The following is a 26,176-nucleotide window of genomic DNA, read 5'->3' on the forward strand; positions in this document are numbered from 1 at the left end:
CTCATTTCATAAAACAACTGTTAAAAATTTCACACACAATACAGTAAATTATTCATGAGATCCTGGTATTCTGAAATAGCTCTCTAATTCRCCCACTGAGATATATATGACAACGTAGCACAGAAAATAAAGCTAGAGAATTGGAAATTTACACTAGGAAGCACTTATTCTTTGCTCTTCTTCCTCCACTATATTTCTGTTCCTTTCTTAAATAAACCAACCAAACAGTTGCACAGCACTGTTCTTGTACCATAAACCTTCAGGATTAACCCTCCAAACCAGGCCTTTAGATGGGTGATTTAAAGGTCAGTCTTGCATGGAAAGCTTCCACCATGCCACAGAGGTTCATATTCTATGAATAGAATWAAAAACTAGATGACAGGAATATTTAGAGTCACAAAATACTGTTTATGTCTTTTTCCTCACTAGGGCTGCAGAATTCTAGACAGAATATTCATGTCACTTACTTCATGGTCTGCAAGGACATAGAGAAATTTCTTCTCTCACATATTTCAATTGTTCTAAGAATAATTAATCCAATACTGAAGTTTTGAAGTAGAAGAGTTATGGTCACTTACCCCAATGTTAAAAGTCCCATTAAAATAGTCCAAATTTGCTTGAATGAACCAAATGTTGCTTAAACCCAGTTCATCACTTCTGTCTTTAGCACGGATCAGDGACAGCTCCTTATTTTCTATGAGTACCACCTAGATTTCACGCATAGGAGAAAGTAGGCAAAATAATATTGAGAAATTGAAATACAACATTACCAAGCAGAAAACTTCGTAGTTTGTTGAGAAAACCTCTGAATTACTTGTGGCAGAGTCTGAAATCTACAAAACGACTAGCTGGAAATCCAGTAACAATCAAAGGCATTTAACACTGGCCAATATTATTCAGCTTGCAAATATTTTACTTTCCTATTACTTTTKTCTTCTCTGGAAAGCACCACACACATTTGCAGATTATGCTAAAAATTTGCACGTTTCAAACCTAAGTCTTCTGCTGAGACAACTGTGATTTCTCTCTACATACACATCTTTTAAATGAGATTACCAGAGATCTTTTTCTTGAGAATTTACCTGACATGATGGCATCATATAAGCAAGAACAATTCCAACATGGCCCTGTGAAAAGAAACACAAACAAAAAAATCTGAGCTACTTTTCAGTGTTCCCTGCTGTTCACTCATTACCTGATAAGCGTCCCCATACCAATGAGAGAACATTTGAAAGCAGCCAAAATTTCAGCATTTGCCCTTCTGCTTTGCTTTGTGACAGCAACCACCTAGAACTGCAAAGATGGATGAAAGCTGAAAGAAATTACACCACATAAAAATATATATTACCCCTCCACTGCAAAAGTCCACAATCACATCTCCAGGCTTTGCAAGTTTCATCACTGCTGCTACCAAATTATTCAGTTGCTGCTGCTTCCTTAGAGCCCGGTCTCTAGACATCTTTCCTGGGGATGACAGAGAAAATGCCTAAGTAGTGATCAGCGGTTCTCAACACCGACAATTTTACATGGGTAACTGCAAAGCTGAGATTAAAACTGAGTGGAACACTTGGGAATCTTAATCCACTTCAAGCTAAATTCATATTTAACATATTAAATATTTGGTAGACCCTTCTCCAAAATTAACTTTCTTGTTGTTGCTGGTAATATATCCTTAGGAAMAAACTCATATAAACTTAATGTAAAGCAATCAAACTGGTTTAAGCTCTGGCCTAATTATACTCCAATCCTGTGATTCATGCCCAGAGACAGAGCTCAAACACATTCACAACAAGGTTGCCAAAATATATCCTCATTTACCATAACTGTATTCACCATCTTTAAGCAACTGAGTTTTAAAAGTTKAACTCTTTCTATTGTCAACTTTTACACTTCATAATAACCAGCCCCACTTACTTAAATGATTACATGTGCAAGGAGATAGTTACTTTGAGAATTATTTCCACACAGCAATGTCTGGCTTTCCACCACATCTGTAACAACCAGAACTGGTAAAACTATTRATTTCTTTCAAATGTTCTTGGTAAAGTCCAACATGGAGTTGCTCCAGATATAATGAATTTGTTAAGTCAGCACTTATATATTTGTAAAGCTGCATTTTATCTCAGTGGGACTGAGTGCTGACAGACCTATTAAAGACTCTTTTTGCTTRTTCAGAAAGCAGAGCTTGACATAGATATTGACAGCTCATCTTCACAATAAGAAATGAGTATTGAAACAACCCTTTCAAATGAATTGTCACAAAGGAGAGTATGGTGCACCAAACAATTCCAATRTTTTCTGAAATATTAACAACTTTTCTCCTACTTGGGAGCACCACACAATATTTGAGTATGGATATTCTTCACTTACATATAAAATTCATTAAATTTGCCTATTAAAAAAATGTGTTTCCCAGTACTGATGTGTAGTTTAGAATAAAACCCACAAATCAGTCAAGTTTCTTAGTTACTACAAAAACTGTTCAATTCTCATCACCACCAATTTAATTTATTATAAAGTTTGTTTCAAACTGTATCCTGAAAAYGGGGGGGAGGAGTTTATATACTTGATCATTAATAACACTTCACTTTACAAATAAACAATCAATTTCAACAAACTTACCAGATAATATTACTACTACACCACTTTAGACAGAATGAGAAAAAGATCACTTGTCAAGATACTACATTCTATACTGTCAGGGCAAAGGAAAAATTGTCAAAAGAAGGCAGAGGAAGTAGGGAAGAGTTTATTCTGTGCAGTGACTGAAGACTTTTTAAAAAATAACAATGACATTTTAAATATATATTCCTAAGTCACTGTGTGGTGACACAKTAACATTTGTACTGTTGCAGCTTTTGAGTGGAAATTAAGAGGCTGAACACCATCTCCTCAGTTAACAGCATCGTACATCTAAAATAGTGCACTTTATAAAAATAAAAACACTGTTACATTTCAAATATTTTTCACACTCTGAGAAAGTTATCATAAAGAATACTCATGTAAAAAAAGGCTTTCTAATAATGCATATAAATCCTTTAACACATATGTAAAACGCTGAATACATTTTAAGGAATCAACTCTTACATGAGTAGATCCTCAGAAAAACGTTTGATGAAAGACTGTACCGGAAACCCCAATTCCTTGTGTGCCAGTATCTATGTGAAGCACTCCATAGCTATTCCCATACTTCCATTTGATAATCTTACATTTCAGATTTTCTCAACACCTATAGTTCTAACTGTAGCCAATGAAGATACAGGAATTCCAGCAAGTGCAAAAGCACATGCTGTCACTATGTTTGAGCTAAAAATTCAGCTTCTGAGGTCAAGTATCAGAAGACTAGTAAAAGACAGGTATTGTGATCATTAAATACTAGAAAATCTTATACTAAACCCCACACAAATATGTTCTCTGTGTACATGTAAATGAATGTACATTCACATACCTGCACACACAACCACAATCTATTGAGTTTTAAGAAGGAGAAGTTGTCCTRAACACAGCTTTAATCCTGCTGAGACTCCGTGACTAATAAGGAAATCAAGAAATCTAATTCATGTTTGTCTGCTGTATTCCCCACATCTGAAATACAAACATAGCAAGGGGAGCACAAGTATAATAGGGACTTTTATCAGGGTAATACAGGCTTCTACCAGGTTTTTCTCATCAATCAACATATCTTACTAGTTTTGTTACAATTATTTTGAATCTATCTGATAAAGTACTTCAAATGTTGTTGCTCTAAAATGAACAAAAACAACCATAGTTGCCTTCCCATTTTATGGAAGTAGCAAGAAACCAAGTCATATTTGAATTGTTCCATCTGATAAGCAAACGAGCAGCCAAGCAAATCCAGACTTCCCAAGAGATCCACTTTCCTTAGAAGTGCGCTAGAAGTTGTTCATGCACAACATCCACATCTGGTTGTGATTACMCAGCTCTAAGAGGTGTGACTGCATCTCAGAACACTAAATCTGAGCTTGCTTTAAAGAAACCAGTTTGGACACTGACAGCAACCCTGCTATGACAGCTCTCCATGTAGGACAAGCCAGCTTTCCAAAAACCTGTTCAGCTCCTAYGCTGCTAAAAACCAAGCAACCCCCTTAAAATTAGCTCAGCTTATGTCTATAAAACAAAAGCACACTTCTAACTGCAGCACAAACCTACTTTTGTGATACTGCAAGTCCAGAACTAGTAGACAGCAGTAGCAATAGGCACAAATAACTACAAGTAAGCAGGGACAAATCCTAGATACTATACAGGATAAAATTTCAAATTCAGCTAAAAACAGAAAAACAAGCTTTTCAAAATCACAACAAAAGCATAAACAGAGGTTTTTGTCTGACAGAATTCACTATGGACTTGCCCTTTTAATCTCAAGACAGCACACACTGAAAACCTTATTTAGAAATACACTGTGACACTGTGATGATAAAGGGTCAGCTCTCTTCTGGGTTTGAACACAAAAATTGCCTCATAAGCTTAGGTGGCTTCATTTACATGGCACCCCATTTTAAACAGGGGCTCGCTCTCACAAGCATTATCTTAAAAAAAAAAACCCTTTGACCTTCAAAAATATTTTTTCTATTTGGTGAAAATAAGTAATGTAAGTACCTAAAGCTCATTCATGGTATGAAGTTGTAAGCTGCTGTAGTGAAAAGCCCTCAGAATTCAAGTCYTCCTGGATTCAAGTAACTGTCACAATTAATTTATTGAGATTTCTTGCAATTTCTTTTCTCTTGATAACTTTTGTATCACTCTCTTACATCCACTTTCAACTTCATTCTTCTTATGACAGGGACCAGGCAGACTATTTTRTTTTCAATCCTGCCTCTCAATGGGTATTAACACAAATGTTCTGAGCCATTTTTCTACACTATATATAAGGACAGAATACACCTATCATGCCTCAGACAGCAAAAAAATCCATTCATGCAAATGCTTCTACTTCCTTATCCACCTATCTCTTGTTCTCCAACACTAAGGTTTACCTAAGAGTTCTGGGATTTGTTAGTATTAAGTACAACTCCTGAAAACACCATCAAATTTTCATACTGTGCAAAATTAGCAAATAGATTCTAGAATCCCTGAAAATCAAAAAATAAAATAATAACAGGTTTCATCAGCAGAAACAGGTCCACTACTAGTGGACTACTTAGTACTCATCTAGTTGACCTCATTAATTTAATAAGAATTTTTTTTTTTAAACAAGCCAACAGTCTTCAAAAACTCTAGAAATTAACTCTTCATGATCACCAACCAACAAGGTTCATCCTCTTTTACTGTGTACGCAATAAGTAGTAAACATTCCCTTGAAAGATGGATAAAATCAAGCACGAATCAGTAGCTTGGTAGCCAGAATTACAAAAACAYGGTGAGCTGTGATGTGGCCTGTAGAGAATGATAGTTAGCATGGTTAACTAGTCCTTTATTACAGCAAACAGGCAATAAATTCAACTTGAAATATATTGCATCGAAAAATACTATAGCTAACTTTGCATTTCACAAGTGCAGTGACAGTAAACAATGTTAATTGCTGTCTTCACGAACAGTAAGAGAGAAAAAGTAGTTTGAATTTAGCCCTACATGGCAAAACCTTGAAGAATGTGACATTTTCCTATGACACACTGAAAGGTCCCCATAAAATTATTTGCCCCCTTTGTAAGAAYGCAACTAACAGATTGCCATTCAGTCCCAGAAAGATTAATTTTCAATAGATGGTCACAAGAAAAATATTTTACTTAGCTTCACAAATCCAACATTACTGTTAATTCAGCTCATGTTGAACAGAACTTTACAATTTCTCTGGCATTCAGGGGTCTTACACTTTGGCACAAATAAATAATAACTTTTCAGAAGACAAAGTCCTCCTTATTTTTGTATTACCTTGGTCAGCGTTCAAGTTCATATAATCCTTTAGTCCTCAAATAATACTTTCATATTTCTCAAGTTAAACTTTAAAAGTCATTAAAGTATCCTTATTAAAAAAAAAATCATCTCTAACAATTTAACCCTATTCAACTTTCAAATCCTATCATAGTGTATCTGAACATGCAGCTACCAACACATACACATAASATACAGTATGGGCATTCTCCTAGTCCATACAGTAGGATTGCATACTTTATTGATTTACAAATATATTTTTATTAGGTTTTACATAAGCCTCAGTTAACTAATTCAAATTATAACATGATTATACTTTTCATGGAAATTCAGGGGAAGTATATTTATTGCTATACTGATTAAGTGCAGCAAAAAAGGCTCAGTAACTACAAAACAATAGATACAGTTTTACTGTTTTATACTAAGCTGTACAACCTTTTCTGAAACCAATGCTTTTTTAATGGTAGTTCCTTATGATAATTCAGCATATTCTATTTCCTAATACCCACAATATCTTCTGCTAAACTATTTTTGATACCTGTTGTCAGGTGGGGGGTGTTGTTTACCTCTTTATTTTGGGGTTTGTTGCACTTTTGTGTTAGGGGCTGRGGTTTTGTGTTTACACAGAGTACAAGTCAGATTAACAGAGCTGTACAGTAGTTCCCACACAACCACTAGAAAAAGCAGAATTCAAAAAGATGTAAGGATTCCAGCTTAGCTGACATTTATTTACAAAGAAATACTATTAACAGCCAAAAACAAWACCACCTTCTTTTGGTGAACTCTGCCAAATCTTCCAATAAATACAACAGCAAAGACAATAACTTTGCTGTGGGCCACTGGTCACCTTGGTTAATTGAACAATGTTCAACTTCAGCTGCTTTTTTTTCAAATCTGTGGGCCAATCCTGCAAGTCAAAGATCTGCCCTCCCCTTCTCCTGCCTGGGACCACCATCCAGCTGCTCTCTTTGCACTGCACTGCACTGCCTACCTTCCCCTCCCTCCTCAGCAGCAACCTGTTAGCTTTCAGAAACATCTGTTTCCTACTTATTGTATGACCGCAGCAGAGGAGCGAGGAGAAGTATCAGGAGATGGGCCAATCAGTCTCAGCATCATCTGTAACTATGCCATGGCAAACACCCAGTGGAATCACACCCTTCATCAAAAGGCAAACAGGCATTCAAGAGACAAATGTGTCTCAATTCTCCTCTATCTCTTCTAATGGTGGAGGGAGGCAACTTCGACTGGGCAAAAGGGGATGATTACATCTTTTGAGCACTATTTGAATTCAGTTCAGCAAATAGTGTGTCTGTGGCATGCACTCTTGGGCGTAACTCAAAGTAGGGGAACCCAAAAGTGTGGCTGYTGAGAGAGCAGTCAGATCACCACAGTATTCAGACTTGAATACCTCCTCATTTATATAAATCTGCCCATTTACAAAAGCAAAAGATTACATTCTTATGGTTTCAGCTTTGGGAATAAAGCAGATTTTCACTCCAGGGTAGCTATAAAACAACACCACAAAATGATCCTAACCAATTCCKCATGGCAATCTAGATTATTACTGTCCTTCATACCTCACCTCTTCCTATTTTTAAGTACGCTCTCCATTCACTCTTGGAAAATTAAAATATGAGCTAAAGATTCAGTGGAAACACTGTTTTATACAGGAGGTTGCAATGKAAAATTCTAATTTTCCTTTCATTTTACTATTAATTTTTTATGAAACAGCTTGTTTTAAAAGATGCCTGTCTGAAGCAGAAACAAACATATCTCAATGCCCAGAGTGKATGTTTATGAATAAAAGCAATCAGCAGCCACATTTAGCCACACAGTTTAGAGGAAGGTGGCTGGGCTTTTTTTAGTTGTTTGTGTCGATTTGTTTCCACCCTGATTGGATGTTTATCAACATATATTCTGGAACTACAAGGYTTGGAACCAGCCCACATGTCTTTAGTTGTTGGTAAAAGGGCATGTAAATGCTTGCATTTTTAAGAGGTAAYAGGCACATATGCTAACTCTGCAGCTTCACGTATTCCTAAAAGGAGCAATCTCTATTAAATGATCAAAATGTTATTAAGTTGTCTTGGCATAGTTGGAWTGTTTATTCACCATTTCCTGTCAGAGCACTGCATTAATTTAGTTCACCACAACACTTACTAAGATTTTCAGGAAAGTTGTGTTATTTTGTTTTTTAACTTATTTCTGAGCAGGATGGGACTAACAAATGGGTTGATAAAGGTCAACGTTTTTTGCCCAGAGCCTCCTTTCAGCTGAGAACACATGGATGCTCTGCACTTGGCAGCTCAGAAGGCATCAGTCTCCATTCTGCAAAGTCCAGACTTTGAACACTTGAATGTTCCTGAGAAGCATCAGAGAACAAACAGCATTCATGAAGTTATTAATGTGCACATATACAAAAATGGCATCAGCATTCACAGGGCTGGGGGAAAACAAAGAAAACCTTCTAATCATTACAAATAAAGCCTATAAACTTTCCTTCTGGAGAATGCACAGCATGCATTTTGAGTCAACAGGTTAAGGCCAGAAAAGAAAATACCAGAGTCCACATTATGTTTTATTACATAAARTTTTTTCTTATTAAATGTGATGATGTTTTAGCTACAATAAAGGGATTACGAGAAGAGAATGTTACAATGCATGATTTAAAATACACAGAGCAATAATCAAAAGGACAGGAAAGACAACTGCACTCCAAGAGAGCATTTTATTGATTTTTTTTAGACAGGAGTCCCTCCTGATCTTACTAACGAATCTGCTCTTTATTAAGGCAAGCTGTGCAAAATAGTTTTATCACTTCAGGCACAAAAACCCCCTACATCTCCCATATGCTATCTTGGTGTAGTGTAAAAAGGTCAGACAGCTAAGAAAACTGACCCTTGACAACCTAAGCAGGAATTTTATCCGCTTTTTTTTTTTTTTTTTGCATTAAAGCACTTTAAGCAAGAAAACAGTAAGGCACCTTTAAAAACCATAAAGACATACAGATGCTAGTAAAAAGTCAAAATTAATGTTGAGGTCTCCCTGAATGTAACTATGTTCTACTTAAAAAAAGATTTCTTGTTTGKTTTTTTTTTCCAACTGCTTATCTTCAAAACTTATCTTCTGACTATTCAACAGACACAAACAGCTAACATAATGTTTACACATTAATCTACTATTTATACTATTTTTAAACTATTTTGTAGGAGATTATGAAGCCTCTATATGTACTTAAATTATGAGTGCCATCCACACTAGTATGTATTTGCTAGCCATGCTCTCCCAAGTTTTTCACATTATAATATTGCCAAAAGCAATCTTCACAAAAATCATGTATCAGCACCTTTCCCAAAACACTAGATTAGTTCCAAAGTTCTCAGCTTCTACCCATWTGAGCTAACTGACAATGGCTGTTCTCATTCTGAAGTCTTTGAGATTCATTTTTTTCAAGCTATTTTTCTTGAATCCCAAAGATTACAGAATTATTTTATTTTAAAAGTCATGACAGAATTATGAGCAGAAAAAAAGAGTGCAATCAGCCTTCTTTCATATATATTYATATACTGCCTCTCTTCCAGTCCTCTTTCTTTTTCTTAGCCTTTCTGCCTCACCTTCATTTCTTTAGGCTCAAGATGCAATAAAGTCAGCTCTTTTGCCTGTATCTTATGCTCCTTAGGTGCCCAAACCCATCTAACACTTACAGCAAAGTGTTTAAGATGTGAGGAGGAAAGCACAACAACACAAACCTTAAAAAATGAAAGATGAGAAAACATTTGAGGAAGAATAAAGGAAAGAGAAAAGCAACCTCTGCTGTACTAAGGGGAAAAGGACYCTAACCCCAAAAGGAGTGCTGTTCTACCTACACACAATATTATATACCAAATGGCAGCAACATCCAGGCTTGGGAGGCAGGGGTTGCTCACTTTCTGCAAMATTTCTTCAAATGAAGATGTCACTGCCAGACAACAAAACCAGAATCAAATGGTTTGTTTATCTCTCACAAGCCTAATACATGGATTAACAGCTACTGTCTTGCTGAGAAAAGGGAACTGAAGTCAGTTCTCACCCGGGACTAAGAGTGCTGCTCTCTTGCAAAAACAGGAAAGCTCCTTCCCCAGCAGGAACCAGAGCCAGCTGCTGCTGAGGTCAGAGAAAGGGCCAAAAGCCCCTGCCATTCACACTCACAGCTGGCCAGCAGCAGTTTGCCGGCAGGGGACCAGCTCTCAGTAGTTAAGAGGCAGCAGGAACAGAGATTTCCCTTTCTGAGCTCCTCATGCTGAATTGTTCACAACTGATTTTTTAAGAAAAGGTAGGGACTAAATAGCCCCTGTACAGGAAGTTGTGAATAGCAAAGAGTTTAAGGAAAACCTAAAAGACCCCTTCTGATATCTTACATATACACCAACTCATTAATTCCCATCGCCACCTCTAATTCAGAAAAAAATTAAATGCTAGCTGTATTAATAATTTGGATTATTCCTATCTTTGATTTGCTTATCCATAARATTGACAGAGCCTGAATGAACAATACAGAAACAAGAAAAGCTGCTTAGAAGACAGACGTTTCATTTGGCCCTTATGTGGGCAACTGGACAGTTGGCTGCAGSACAACCAGCAGGACTTTCAGCTTAACTTTACATGTTTTGCTWGTTTGCTTTACAAAGATTAATGGCTGGAGGAATGAAAAGGAATTTCATCCTTGAAATTCCATCCTGCATTTCAGTCATTACAAAAACTAAATCCCACACTGCAAAGATTTGATGACTGATTCATAACACACTGACATTTCAATATGCAAATAACAACRTTATTCCACAATGACCGTATATAACTTCCAAAGGCATCCCAGKTACACATGGAAAGGCCAARGTTATACACATTTCTCTKTTCMCTGAATTCTGTCTGATCTAYACATTGCAATTATCACAGCACTTAYAGCTTGATCCTGTATAAATCTGGAGTTTATGAAAATTTTAGTGAATTCAATCACYTTTTCTGTATCAAATGAGTGTCTTTGGTATTCATGTGGTTTATGTTAACTAAAAGGGCTGAAAAAACATTCAAGAGTTCAGAGGAAATATAGGAATTACAGAACTTCATCATAAGGTTTTCATTCAGTAATAGTAACTGCTTGACCACTCAACTTTTTCCCTTTCATTTTTTTTTATCTAATTAATTTTTGAAGCAAATCTGGGGAAGAGGGGAATCAAAAACCTGCAGTTTAGACAGTAAACACAATTATTTCCTTTGAATACTTAGCTAAGTAGGATATTTTCTATACAATTTGAGTGAGTCACCAGCTTTGGATACGTGTTCTTTTAATCACTGATGTTGAAGGTCAGTATCTGCTTGTGCCAGGTTACCAGTTGACCACTGTAAATGCTGATGACCAACATTAAAGTTGCACTCTGGAATAAATAAACTTTTGTCATAAGTAGTACATATGACAGATTTGAGAAAAACAAACACCACCACCACCAAAACATTTTAATCTGCATTTCTCTTTCTTAGTCTTTTCCCTCCAATGCTTGCTCAGACTATGAAGGCAAAATGAGTAAGCCATGAGGTGCTGGGATGGCAGTCCTTCAGCCATAATTAAGTGYCTATTACAGAATGCCTGCTGTGCAATTTTGTGCAGCTACTAAATTGTTCTTTAATAAGTTTATGGAGTTCGTAGTAACCAGTGTGGGTCACAACCAACATGTATCTAAGCATTCTCAGCTTTGAGGAGTTCTGTGACAACGTAGAAAGAACCAGACCACTTACTAATCAAAGGTGGCATTTACCATTACAGAAAAAAACCCCACTGGCTTTGTAACAAATGTATTCATAAAGACAGCCAGTCCATTGGTACTCCCACCACCTTTAAAGTCATAACAGATATTTATCCACATTAACAGAATCAGGGCATTTTGCTGAATGCTTCTGTGCCAAGTGCTCTTTTTCATTGTTGTCAGAAATCCAAATCTCCCATTCAAATTCTGCCAAGTTAGGTAAAGCACAAATCGACTATAATCAGAATAAACAAATGCAGTGGAAGACAAACCAATGAAATAAACAGAATAAATATCCACTCCTTTCCTTTCAATATCTATAAAAATAATCATGTGGTAATCTGGATCATATTACATAGCAATAATTGCCCATTATCAACAAATGCTAATTTATTGCACACTTTATGCCAGAAAGATTGTGAAGCTAAACAGTCCTGCCATCAATAGAAAATTCTTCATGACAAGTCAAGAACATGCAACATGAAGGCAGTAAAAGTTTACATCAAGTTTAAAAGATTAAAATTAAATAAAATTTCAGTATGTTTTAATGCATTTCTACATGGAGGGCTACGYATTTAAAAAGAAGGGGAAATGCCTCTAAAATAACACAGAACTGTCAGTTAATGATACACAACACTTCACAAATAAACACATTCCTAGAAGGTTTTCAGAGCATGTATAAAATACCAATTAAGAGACAARGTGATTATATCAATTCAAAAGTTCCCAAATAATGGATTTTTTTTTTKAAATTCTGACTAATCCGATCCAAGATCACCTCAGAAACACTGCTGAAAAGCTAATTGTGCACACAGTTCTCCACTACATGCTTATATSCCTGACAAAAGAGCAAAAGAGGGTCTTGCCTTATTACAAGAACTAAAAGTCCTCAAGCTTGAAAATATTGTCACCTGTTAACTCACTTTCCTGAAATCCAAAGCAGAGRCAAAATTGAGTTTCCAAGACAACAAATATATAAAATTGGCACTTGTTGCCCAGTCATTGGTTCTAATAATAAAAGACTCCTTTCACTTGTGTCTTAAGCAGCTTTGTGCCAGGTGGCCTTTTGCTTTATTCTTACATAGTTTAAGAAAGCAAATAAATCCCTTCAATCATCTTTGAAACAGAGACCTGGATTTAAATGGGGGGGAAAAAAAGTTAATGAAACTGTGGGCACCGGCCCAGTACTGCATTCCAGCTCTCCAGGCTTTTCAAGTAAGGGYATTAGGAAACAAAGTCATGACTTCATTTGGCTCTTCCACAGTGAGCAACTCAGAACAGCTGACAGTGGACAAAGAGGAGCACTGTCAGCTTTACACATCACTTCTGTTTACTGTACAAACTACCAGCACACTTAAGGCCACCTAACCAAACAAGAAAGGTCATTCATAGACTTACCTCCAACACAAAACCTCTACTAATTTAGAGGAGCAAATGTACAACAGTATCCTCTTCCTTTTCATGTTCTCTTTTCCTTACTTTACAACATGTGAACGAAATTAGACAAACAGTTTTGAGGGGACCAAGAGAAAAAAATTGTGCAGCATGAACCTGAGTCAATTCAAACAGCTTGCTGAATTTCTGTAAATTGAAGCCAACAGAAATGAAAAACTATGAACTCTTTTCCAACAGAAGTTAATCAGCCTAGTCAAATAAACAAAGACTCAGACTAAAGAAACACCAGCCTTCAGAAACTCAAAAAACAAAATATATTTCCCACTAATTGCCAGAAGGCAGGTTCATTGAAACATCTGCCTTAATGACTAAACATAGACTATAAACCTAAGACATTTAAACAACAATTATCTGCAGTGTGTTGTGCAGAAAATGGGCTTTGACACAAACTTGATGTGTCAGTAGAGAATCAAAGGAGCCAAAAGCTGGAAAATAAGCAAAAAAACCCAGSAGAAAAAGTCATCACAGCAATGTCTTTTTGGATAAGACCTCTGGAGGTCATACTGCCCCTCTAGTACAAAAACCAACTCAGAACTCTTTTTCCTTCACCATCACCACATGTAGATAAAGAGTTGTGGTACTGGAGGTCATACAGACACATTTACTCTGTCATGATCATTTAATGCTGTTGCAGAAATCGATCCAATAGGTCACCAAGTATCCATGGCTACAGACCCCCTTATCACCTAATAAATTGTAAGAGGGGATGTCTAGCATTGAAAAAAATGAATAGTTGGTAGACTTTACAGCAGTACCTGTCAAAGAAGTGCTTCAGTAGTGCATCTGCTAAGCTGTGCCTCGACTAGCAGTTTTCAAACATAAAATCTGTTCTAATATATATCAGCACACATTTCTGATAAATGACTGTAGGAAAGCTTTGCATCATTTACAAATGAGCACAYCCTAAAATCACTACATAAAGAGGAAAATAAAACCTCAGTAGTGCAAAGATTTTTTGGGTATATTTGAGGAAAACTGGCCTGTCAGACATGCATACACACACAAATTGGGCTTAAGCACATGCATATGAAATTCAGGCAGCAATAGTCACCTTCTTCAGAGTGGGGTTAATAGTTTGCTCTTCTGTTACCYTACTGTCCTAAGTCTTCCTACTCACAAACTCCACACAGAAAAATCTACAAGATTCCTACTGCATCCCACTCTATGTACATGYACACATAACTAGCATTCTTTCTCTGGACTTCCAATTGTGTGGGGAATTGAGAAGAAAAGTTCCCAGTAATACTGGCCTCCAAGAAATCAACGCTCCCCTAAGTAGCTGGAAGGAACTGAGATACATGGGGATCCTTCACCTTAGCATGGACCCCACCTTTGAGAGCAAGGCACGTCCACGCTCTCATTTACAGCTCCCAGACAGATGTTCTGCAAATGCTTGAGCCCTTATTTACCCAGAGAACAAAGGAAGCATTTGGAGAAAAGCAAGCTAATGGGGTATGGACAGTGTGTGCAAATTCTCCTCAAGGCCAAAGGCCAAGGCCAAAACTGTTCTGACAGTAACTAATGCAGCACAGCATAAAACCTAACCTACAGTGGGAAGGGTCATCAGTCAAATCAATAACATTGTACAAATAAAATCCTTAAAATGGATGTTTCTGCTTTAAAAGTGGGATTATTTTGAGGCAATTTGATGGGATTATTTTACTTAGAATCAACCATTTCTGGAGTAAACCAAGCAAAAAAGACATAAAGCCAGAAAAAGYATATCTATACCAAAAAAAGTATATTGCAATTACAATACGGAAAAGAGTTTATTACAATAGGGCAAAAAAAAGACTATATGTAAGTATAGAAGTATCCAAAACTGAGTATTCAATAATTTTAAGGGGTATTTTTAATTCCAAAAGCCATGAGAACCTGAGTTGCAATAGCAATCACAACCTCCATTGTGTACCTGCATAATGGCAACTACTGGCAGAAAAATACAAGATAGTCTACAGGCACAGAAATCTCAGGATGGAAGAGAATCAATGGTTTTCCATTAAATTCCCCCCTTAAGTACAAAGGAGTTGAAGGCGCTTTGATAAATCAAAGTCTGTAAAGCCCATTTCTTCTCTCGTACTGCAGCTTCATAGAAAAATAYAATAACAAAGTATGCTTCTAATTTTACTCATGCAGCACCCACTGGRTGTCTTACAAATGGACAACAGACCACATTCTATCAGATTTGGTTTCTCCATAAAGCTGTTTTGAGTTTAGTGACTAAAATATTACAGTGTTATGGTTTTTTTTTACTAATTAATTAGTAATGAGTTGAAAATATTTCAGAAAATTMATTTAAAATTTAGTTCAGCACTGTGCTTTCCTTCTCTGACATGCAACAAAATTAAATAAAATATAAAATCCATGCAGTAGGGAGCAACCAACTACAYAGCCTACTTCTGATACAAAACTGAAAGAAATAACTAGCCTTAATACTTATTTCTTTGGCAYTGTGTACATTGCACAGTAGCAAACCTGAGTCACCTTAATGAACAACATAAAATTAAAAAATTGTGATTCTACTGAAACTCTTTTTGCTCAGTTTTTACATGACCTCAGCAGGATTCTACTCTGAAACAAAACACACATATGGTTGCAGTGAGGAAGAGTAAGCTTTATAAGCTCTACTGGAAAAATGAGATTTACTAAATAAAATCAGAAGGAAGTTCCCTTATATCTCTTTAATGATCTTAAGAAACAGCCAGTGTTTAAGCATTTCTGTATTATTAAAATTAACAACAACTTATTCAAAAAGAGCTCAACATTCATAAAGACTCTGGAACTAAATATGAGATATTACCTAATTATTCAAGATTAATTTATCCATGGAGGACTTTCAGGAAAAAATATACCACAAAATCTGCTCAACTTTCTGACATAAAAATAATGAACAAGTGTGTTCACCTAAACCTGAACATTTGGAATGTGACACAAACCCAGGCCAAGTGCAATCTYACAAATGACTGCCATGTTTTGCAGAAAGTTACTGTCCTGATTTTCAGCTCCACTGTTTGCCAGTGCAACAACCTACCAATCTTATATTTATATAAAATTTCTGACCCTATGGCTCAAATAAGATTTCAACAATCTCTTTCATATGTTCTACTTGCTCCCTACAAGTGAGAATCAGCTGTGGCTGCAATCTACATGCCACAGTTAAAAACACAGAGGTGCAAAATACATGTATAAACCACAAAAAACAAACATACTGGGGGACACAAACATAGAAACAACGATCTAAGTCCTGTTTACAAAACAATTAAGATCCAAAATGTCAAGAAAGCTTGACTGAAGGTATGATTTATTTTCTGCATTATGTCTTACCCAACATCATCCAAGTAAGTTACAGAGAGCTTATAATGCCAATATACATCAAGTGAGATCAGAAGTGGGCCACAGTGTCCGGTAACAAGCATAAGCAGTGGAATGTCAAATACGTGCTGCAGATAAAACGGAAAGTAATCCATTTGGCAGATGTTTTTGAGTAGCACAGAATAGAGGATTAAGAAGTGCTCTGCTTCAGTTCAGGTTGGGTTTTTAGGGCATTTGTTTTGTTTTTAGAGAAGTAGATTATTTTAATGAAGAAATCATTTCCAGTCCTTCAAAAATGATGAGAGCATACTGAAGGAATAATGGCAATGCTTCACAAAAATTGTACAGCAATAGACTGTGCTCAAAAAAATACATTACAGAACAAGGGACACTAACAACTTTGAAAGATGGCTATATAACCATTTATGTTGGCTTTCATACACATATTCCTCAATAGTCAGCATTAGCACACACAGAAAAGCTATGCATCTAAGTTCATGATTAAAGTAAAGAACCAAATCAGCTMCAAGAATAAACTCACAATCTGTTCAAGAGTAAAGTCTTTCTTAACCCTTGATTCTAAAAGTTAGATAAAAAAAAAATAAACCTCCTGGTTACAAGACTTGTCACAGTACTTGCTTACAGTTTTGTCTTTCCATACAAAGCATATCCATAAACTTCATTATTTTAAAGGATGTCATAATATCCTACAATACACTTTTATAATGTATTTGTGTGCTCCTACTAAAGCAAAAATGAAGGTTCCTCATACAGCAAAGCCTTGGTTCAAGAGCACTCTGGGAACTGACATAACACTTCTAATTCCACCCTCCTTGTCCAACCTCTTTTGAAGAAACATTTAACTTGTTCTGAAACAGCTTTTATTTAGCTACCATTCTCTCTATAGCACTGCTGTTAAGCCAAGTCAGGTTTCAGGTATCCTTTCAGGATCAGCACAGCAGTACCCAGGCACAAGTTCCAAACTGTGTACTAATCTGTCACAGCTACAGCAGTGTGCCAACACCTAATTCAGATCAGACGTCTACCACAAAGAGATGTGACAATGAGACCATTGCTTCTGTTGTGAAACTGAGGTGCTACAGGAATAAAAACAACAGGAAAGTTCCTGGCCTTAGAACTCTGCAGACCAATAGATTACTACTATGATAAAAAAACATAGATTTATAGCAGTCATATGATATTTGTTAAAAGTAAACCCAGTAATTCTATCTATTACTATTGAGAAGGTCTAAAGAATGTAAGTTTAAAAAGCCCAAATCACATTAAAATATAACAAATACTAGAAATCTATCCACATTAATGTCAAATTTGTCATTAAAGTCCACAAAATTTACCTTGTGCAGAAAGTCTGATAACCTAGTTAATTTTTCCAAGTTACAACTTCTAAACAAAGATTAAATTACATTCTTTTCCCTGTATAAGTAGGAAAATGAGCTACACCACCAAATCATTAGTTATATTATTGAAACATGAACTTTGATAAAAGGAAACACATATACAGATAGCTTCTGTTTATGATACGGAAACATAAGAATTAAATAGAGAGATACAAAAAAATTTCAAACAAAATATACCCCTTAGTACTCTAAGACACAATAGAAATGTGAGGCATGATTCAATATATTATATCTTGGAATTATGGAATGGAATTATTTCTTGCATAAAATTAGCAAATACAGTGCAACTAATATCATCCATGTTTTTTGCTAAAGACACTGGTTCATTAAATCTCCCTAAACTTTTGTACTAAAACTCATTAACCCACCCAGGATGCAGCATGAAATGCTATCTCATGGCAGTCTGACATGCACCAACACTTCTCCATGTCTCAAGCTATGTAGGACAGGGAAAGAAAACCAGTTTCCMTACATAGCCTTGAACATCACATATCCACTCTAAAACCATTTACAACCTGAGCTCACATTCAGTGCAGCCTTAAAAGTATCAAGTACAAAGCTTAKGACAGCAAGGAGTATTAAGTTTGTATATAAGGACAGCAAGTTTGTATTAAACAGCGAAGTTCAAGAATGCATCTTTACTTTTGTCCAGCATACTCCAATTCCTTACAAATGAAATTCTGCAGAAAACATGCAATGCAACTGAGAGCCCTGGTAATAACTTTGTCCAAGTTGAGCTTCATGGAGGCACTCAGAACTCTTTMTAGTGCTAAGAAGTATCTTAGACTTTCAGGTGGGGGGGATGTTCTTTTGTTTATTATTTCTTGTCACTAAAACTGCAGGAACACATGGAAGATCTGMACAGGGGATATTCAAAAGCATTTAAGCAGATTTAAGAGCCCTTCACCAATCAGATACATCAGAAAATTCCAGGGAAKGTGTGCAGATGGAATGACTGCATGAATAATACCTCAACTGGTCTACTTACTACTTACATACGCCATTTAAACAMCAACACAAAGACCAACAACTCCAGGAGAGACCTGAAAAACTCTTAAAGCACAAGCTGAAATAAAAGTGCTGTATCTCTCCATTGTCTCTGGATCCTTAGATCAGTGTTCCACACTAGGAGGGGACAAATTTTATTGCTTCATATTAGGTTTGACTCATTTTAATATTGAGATTATTCTCCAATTCTTCTACACTTACAAAATAATTCTACAAACAGATGAACTTCCTACTTGCCTTTGCTCTTCAATACTTTAAAAGTTTCTAAAGGATGTGAACTCCTTTTGATATTGCTATGGTAAAATGCCAGAAATTTGACATGAGACATGAGCCAAAAATTAACTTTTCAGAAGCATTTCCAAACCATCTGGAGATGAGGCATATTGAGCACAAAATAATTAATRCCACCTTCAATAAAGCGCTAAACATACAGTAATCTGGCCTTTCCTTTGYGTAATTAAAAGTTTTGAAAGCATCAAACTACTCAGAACAAATTATGAATCAATCAATATAATTTTACCTTTTTTTTAAGTACTATTAGGTTGGGKTTTTTTTTGTAAACACAGCAGTGCTGACTTCCTTGAAACTGCTGATTAGAACTTCCACTGAAAAACTATGTATAAAAATTCACCTTCAGGAAGAGCCAAAATGAAACTTGTGACCTTACCTAATGTAAAATTGTATCCAAATGCAGTGATGCATTCATGGTTCTTAACACGGATATCCAAAAACAATGAAAAGTGCAGATGGAAGCCATAAGTAACTTCAAGAGGCAGAAAAATTCCTCCTTAACTCACACTTTGTCACAACTGATTTATGTTTTGGACAAGTTCTGTACCTCAACTCTGCAACACAGAAAGACTGGGGGAGGGAAGAAGAAGGTAAATGCAGCCCCTTGCACAGTGCTTACCTTTGACTACAAACATTCAAGGTATGTTTTATGTGCACAAGCCTATTGTATTGCCAGGATGAAATATCCTGTGATTCATAAACTTCTAATAAAATGTCAGTGAAGTCTCCCAGATATTCACCAATGTTGCACAAAACTTGACAATGCCTCAGTAACAATTCTAACACCACAGTGAGGTGGTCTCATATTTGCAATGTACAACATCCTGACACTGGAAAATAAAGTTGTTCAAAACACATTTGCCTACATTTCTGAGGAAAACTGCTTAGTTTAATAAACACAAAATGATCCTCCATTTTATTTGCTATGATAATTTATGAACACATGTAAACTCTGGTTAACAGACTCTGGAAACAACCAGTAGCATTAGAAATAATTGCTTGAGGATATTAAATACTAACTAGGAGAGATAAATAGAGTTTCATTAATAAAGTCAAATCACAAACCGCAAATTAAGAATGTAGCTTGAATTAGCTATTCACAAATAATCTCTAAATAATCTAATGGGCTCTCCAAAGATTATTMAAAAAAAATTCAGCTATGAAGCATTTCAATTTCCAGCATGTCCTACTTTCCCCCCAAAACAACCAACACATAATGTTTTTAAAGACAAAAACGCAGAACAAAATATGAATGTAAATAAACTTGAGTGAGAACATAATTTTTTTTTTTACATGTCTGCACTATTTTGTTACTGCGAAAGGGAAGGAGACACACTTGGSCTCATTTTCATCTGCTTTCTAGGCTGCAATCTTTTCTGTGCATAAGCACAAACACTATACCTTCCTTCTCATATTTGGTCAATCTTCTGATCTTATCCTCTGTGTAATTTCCCAGTGCCTATATTTTTGAAAACATGATTATATCAGGAAAAGAAGTCATAAGAGGTTTAGCTAAGAGAGAGATCTTTTTTGCCTTGTTTCCCAGGTTCATTKTCAATGTTTTGTTCCTCTGCAATGTTTAGGCCAGACACCTCTTCACATTCTAACCACTTTCCTCCCCTCCTAATAAGGATGGTCACTTATTCTCATGTGTTCAGTGTTGCTACAAAATAAAAAATTAATGAATTACTGGTTAGCTGCTTTTCATTTGTTTATTTTTCCTTCTAATTTATTTAATAAATTRTTTCCCTTTCCTCTGTATTTCAGTCATAACCTAACTTATAATGCTACCACATTTTTTAATTCCAAAACATTGGCCCTTGAACTATTGCAGTATTTATTAATCAATTAAAAAAAGTTAAATCTTTTGCTTCAATCTCCTCATGTTGTTAGTTGTAAGCCAGAAAAAAAGATTTCCATAAATCTACTAGAAGCTCCTCATTTCCTTATAAATATCTTCCCAGAATTACYCCTTTACCCTAGAGAATATAAAACTCCAACAGAAGTTGAATTGATTGACTTTCCCCCTCCTTCACTCGCTGCTCAGCTGTTACCCCTTTTCTTAGACTTGAAAACATTCAGGGGAGCAGGTGTAACTCTGCTAGGTGTTTATACATCACCCAGCTCAACAGACTCTGCAGTTATTGTTTTTCAGTGTACTCCTACACAATGAATGTGTCAATTGTTAAATCATCAACTCTAATTCAAAGAGGAAAAAAAAAAGTTTTAAATCACTTTTTCCAACAGGTGATCCCAAATTTTGAGATTAGAGATGACCAAATTGAGAACTGCCACATAAAAAGCATCTTTCTCTTGGATAACTCCTTAGTCCAGGGCACAGTTCCATCCTTCMAGGTACAACTCCATATCCAAAGGGATTGTGCTGCCCTCCTGTGGCCTGTGAAGATTTAAGCTCCAGAAGTCACATACAGAACCACGAAAAACTCTGATTYTGCCCCTGAAAGACAGATTGCATAGCTAAACTTTACCCTTGGAAGAAAGTAAAACAGCCAAAATGCTGTTGGAGGGGTACCAAAAGACCGCTTAGGTTTTGCAGAGGAAACACAGAGAACAAYCGTGTTAAAACTCAGCTGCCCCTCAGTGTAGAAAATGGCAATGTAAGTGACCTACAAAAGTACTGMAAAGAAAGGTAAAAACACCCCAAGTTCAAATCACTGTGGAATATGGCAAATGCATGATACACATAAAGGACAYAAGCTGTGCACCCTATTGTTGGCATAGCTGGGATTTAAGTCTAATGAGAAAACTTACAGAGCAATCTTCAAATAAGCAGTGATTTTACAGCAAGAAATACCAGAATACTGAAGCAGATTAAATATCCCTTGGAAAGTCAATACTGGGGCTACAGACAATCAATTTAAATTTTACAGCAACTGGAAATACTAAGATATTAGTATATTCTGGAAAAATATTCTGAAGGGTAATGTCATCAACAATTAAACATTTTATACATTACAACATCTTGAACATTTGGAGATAGAAAAGTCTTAACTCCTCCTAATTCTTTCTAATCAATACAAATATGATAAATGTGTCACTGTCTTCTCTACTTAGTGACACTTTGTAGCATAGCATTACTCCTAAGTACCCCTTACTGATCATTAAACGATATGAATTTCTATATTTCTCTTCCCAAAAAAAAACCCTCTGATGATGATTTTGAGCCATGTTCAAAAGAAAATGTCTTTTTCAATCATATTAAGTATTTGGATATTTGCTGTACATTGTTCCAAACCATATCTGCTACAATGGATCAGCATTYCTTCATTCCTCAATAGTAACCTTTCACAAAAAATGACCTGCACCTCCATGCTATAGAGTACTTAGTACAAACCTAAGCTCTAAACCTCTGTATTAGGGGATAWATAATGTAACGTTGGGGTTCTGCTACACTATGAACAGGGAAAATAGAAATATAAAAGGGAGAAGGAAACAAGYACAGTCTACTACAATTATATCAGAAGGAAAAGACGGATCAAATACTTTAAGTGAAACAAAGTYTAGAGTTTCTGAGCAGGCTATCTAGCATTCATTAAAGACTTCTGATTAAAGTATGAAAAATTAATTTAACAATTCTGATAAAAAATATYGCTAGGCACTTATGAGTTAATGTTTTGGGGTTTTATGCCCTTCCATGGGTCTAAGAACTTCAGAGATGAAAAAGACCTCACAATTTAACAAATAAAACTGCTTTTTCTATCTAAAGTAGATTACATTCAAATTCTAAGTCAGTTTAGGCCAATAACTGTCAGTGCAGGCATTCTGTAAAAGTTCATTCTGCTTTAATCAAGAACATGCTTCAACCATCAGAACTAAGACTACTGTGAATCATTATGAATTGTCTTCAGTTTCCAAGCCACAAATCTGTAAAACATTTCAACTGGCAAATTGCAATATTTAATATTAATTCTTTAAGTATGTTCAGTAAACAAACACAAACCACAACAGGAGTAGAAAAAACATACACTGAACTTTATGTACTGTACTCTATAAAACAAATCTCTCCAAAGCCTAATAAACTCCCAATTAACAAGGACTTGTGAACTGCAAAAATCACACCTCCAGGAATCAGACCTCATCAAAACCTGAACTTTTGTCGTAGGGGATATTTAATAGGAAGTGTTAAGCTTCAGTAATCTCTGAGGGCTTACACTTTCTCCGCAAAACAAGGCACTAAAACAAAGGTGACTCTTTCCAGTATGACTATCAGCCATATAAAAGTCCATCAATGACACTCATCATAACAGGATTTTACAGMACAAGCCAAACACCAAGGAGAATGTGCCCTCACTGAAGCAAAATGTAGCTGTTAGAATTTGGTATTATTCTTTCTAGTATGACTTTTAATCAGATACACTAGCAATTKTTGTTTCTTCTTTGCATATTTTGAATATTTCTGAGGCTGCAGGCACATCACTTAGATCAAAACATCACTTGAGAAAATGCAAGAGACTTCATGCAAACATAAATGTAMTGAACTTGTATCCCTCAAAATGCATATGCATTGATTTCATGACGCAGCGAAACCAGCTATGTTCTCAAAGAGTATTCATTTTAGTAAATCATTACTAAATCATTACTACTTACTGATTTAACTTAGCCATATAATAGCTTTGCCTCCTGTCTCCAAAAAGGCATCTTAATAATAGAAAATAATTAATTCTCTTCCCTTGTTTTSCTTGGTAACCTAAGACAATCACAAAAGAAAAATTAAGGAAGAGCACAGCAACAGTAAGAACACTATATATTGACAYGCCTAAGTTGTTATTTCCAGCTAAAAAGATAACTTTTTGTCTAAAAATTAGTAATTGCATTCAAACTTCCATGAAAACTGTCCTCAGGCCAACCATGAAATGTTATATCCCTGAACAGTTGAAAGATCCAAAGAAGTCACATATGAAACACAGAGTTTTGCAAGAATATCCTTTCTAGCGCAAGCCAGTAAAAGAAGATACACCAATGTTGCCTATATGAAAAAAAATGAGTGGCTTTCCTTTGTTATTGAAAATTATTTATTTCTCAAGCATTTATCATGAATATGAGGCAACCTGGCTCAATTGCCATCACAGGTTTTACAGATCTTGAACTGCAAAATATAATGCACACATAAATGCAGTTTAAATTTATTTTAATGAGTGCAGAAAAACTGTAACTTTAAGGAGAGGTTAATGAGAAGCAGCTTCAGTTGAGTTTCCCTTGGATTGTTACACCCATGTGGCTTGCAGGCAAAGAGCTGTCTGATAGAAAAAAATTAGTTGAAGAAGGATGCTTCCTGCTTCAGGATGCCTGAGACACTGAAATAGGCTAAAAAAACTACTTTAAAAAATCTTCAAAGTATTTAAAAAAGTTCTGACAGGCTTGAAAGGGAATTAGAGAACTTTCAAGTGTTTCTTTTAACTCCTTTTGTTTTACAGAACAAATGCCTATCTGGACTTAATTTTAAAAATACAATTGCTTTTAACATTTAAAGTAAAATACACAATTTACATCTCTTGATTAGTAAAAATTTTCATAAAATGTCAGATTCCCTAAACCATCTTTGATTTTTAAGCATGATGTACTCTCAACTCAGAAAGCATCTTTCAAGTCAAAATACTCAAARGGTAACACCAATATGAAAAGCAGAACAAAATAACAATGGTCTAGACTCACAAAAAAAATCCCAGAAACAACCTGGATATATTGTATCAATTCTGACAACAATTTCAAATCAAACAACTCTGCATCTAATACACCATTTATTCCACAATTATTATATTATTCAATTCAATGAACAATTACAAACAACTTCAACGTGGACATTAAGTCACAAACTTTTATATTGGTTAGAAGATAATTACATCATTAAGTGCTGTTTCTTCCATTAAAACTAATTTTGTTTATGATGAGGATAAGAAAATTTTCAAAATTTTCTTCTTTCCTTGTTGAGAGGCCACACTGCATTTAAGTATCCTTTACTTAGTATCAGTTCTGGAAGCTGAAGCCAACACTGATCCTTCAGGATTGTCTGGTAGCCACCAAGACTATTTAACCAAAACATCAGTTAATTCCACAAAACTGGAACACCATGCTCTGTGTTATTGTTCTAGCCTGTGTTATTCAAAGGTAATTAAGTTTTGAACATGTTTCTAAATAACAAATGTAAACATTGTTTTAMTCTTGTCCATCTGACACATTTAATAGAAGCTCTTCTTAAAAACTGCTGTCCTTCCGAAGTTATTCCTTCACTTTACATTATCTAATTTAATCTATCTAGATCAAGAATGTAATATCTCATTTTATCTACTTTAATCTCCWTTCTGGATAAATGAATTTATACTGTGAACCTGCCACTCTTCCTTCAACCAGATATCTTTTGAGCGTTATTACTCTTCTGTGAATCATTCTTCTTGGCACAAGCATTTACAAACTTAGCTTATAGCCAGAACCAGGCAGGAGACAGGTACAGATGGTCATACCATCCATCCATCTTTAAAATTTATTAATTTGTGAGTTTAAAGAATGCAGCTGATACAAAGAAACAAGTACAGAGGCATTTCTTCTAGATTAATATTTCAGATCCTGTCCAAATAAAAGAAAATAGGAGTTGCTGGGCAAGGCAGAGGGGTASGAAGAACTGAGGAGAGTTTGATGAATGAGAAATCATTTTATAAAATAACACCCAAGTAAATAGGTAAATGAATTTTTAARAGAGCCTCACAACTATCTGCATATTTAGTCTTCAAAGAAAGACCAGAGGTTTTATCTCATCCCTAGACAAATCAGCTGATGCCTTAATTCATAAGTTATGCATACTAGAAGAACAAATTCTCAGCTGACCTAAATTATTTAAAAAAAAGAAGACAACATAAAGGCAATATTTTCRATATTATCTATCTCTGCTTCCTGAAGGCTGCTTCATTTCCTTTCTCCACCCAAGGAAAAAAAMCACCAAGCCACATTTACACTATAGTGTTAAACATTCTGTTGCTTATAAATCAAGGTAACAAGTCTCCTCACAACAAT

General features: G+C 35.6%; 1 protein-coding gene across 3 annotated transcripts in view; it reads right to left on the bottom strand.

Moving 5' to 3' along the window:
* The window catches only part of GSTCD (glutathione S-transferase C-terminal domain containing), a 50,593-nt gene that overhangs the window by 12,090 nt on the left and 12,327 nt on the right, over nucleotides 1–26,176 (bottom strand). For all 3 annotated transcript variants that reach the window (XM_057379238.1, XM_057379237.1, XM_057379236.1), the window contains 3 exons: nucleotides 1,349–1,464; nucleotides 1,083–1,127; nucleotides 579–707 (listed from right to left, as the gene is read on the bottom strand). In XM_057379238.1, the coding sequence (XP_057235221.1) occupies nucleotides 579–707; nucleotides 1,083–1,127; nucleotides 1,349–1,464 (290 nt within the window). The remainder of the gene's footprint in view (nucleotides 1–578; nucleotides 708–1,082; nucleotides 1,128–1,348; nucleotides 1,465–26,176) is intronic.

Source organism: Malurus melanocephalus, unplaced genomic scaffold (assembly GCF_030028575.1).
Source record: "Malurus melanocephalus ecotype Western Australia unplaced genomic scaffold, MMel_1.1 scaffold_394, whole genome shotgun sequence".
Lineage (NCBI taxonomy): Eukaryota > Metazoa > Chordata > Aves > Passeriformes > Maluridae > Malurus > Malurus melanocephalus.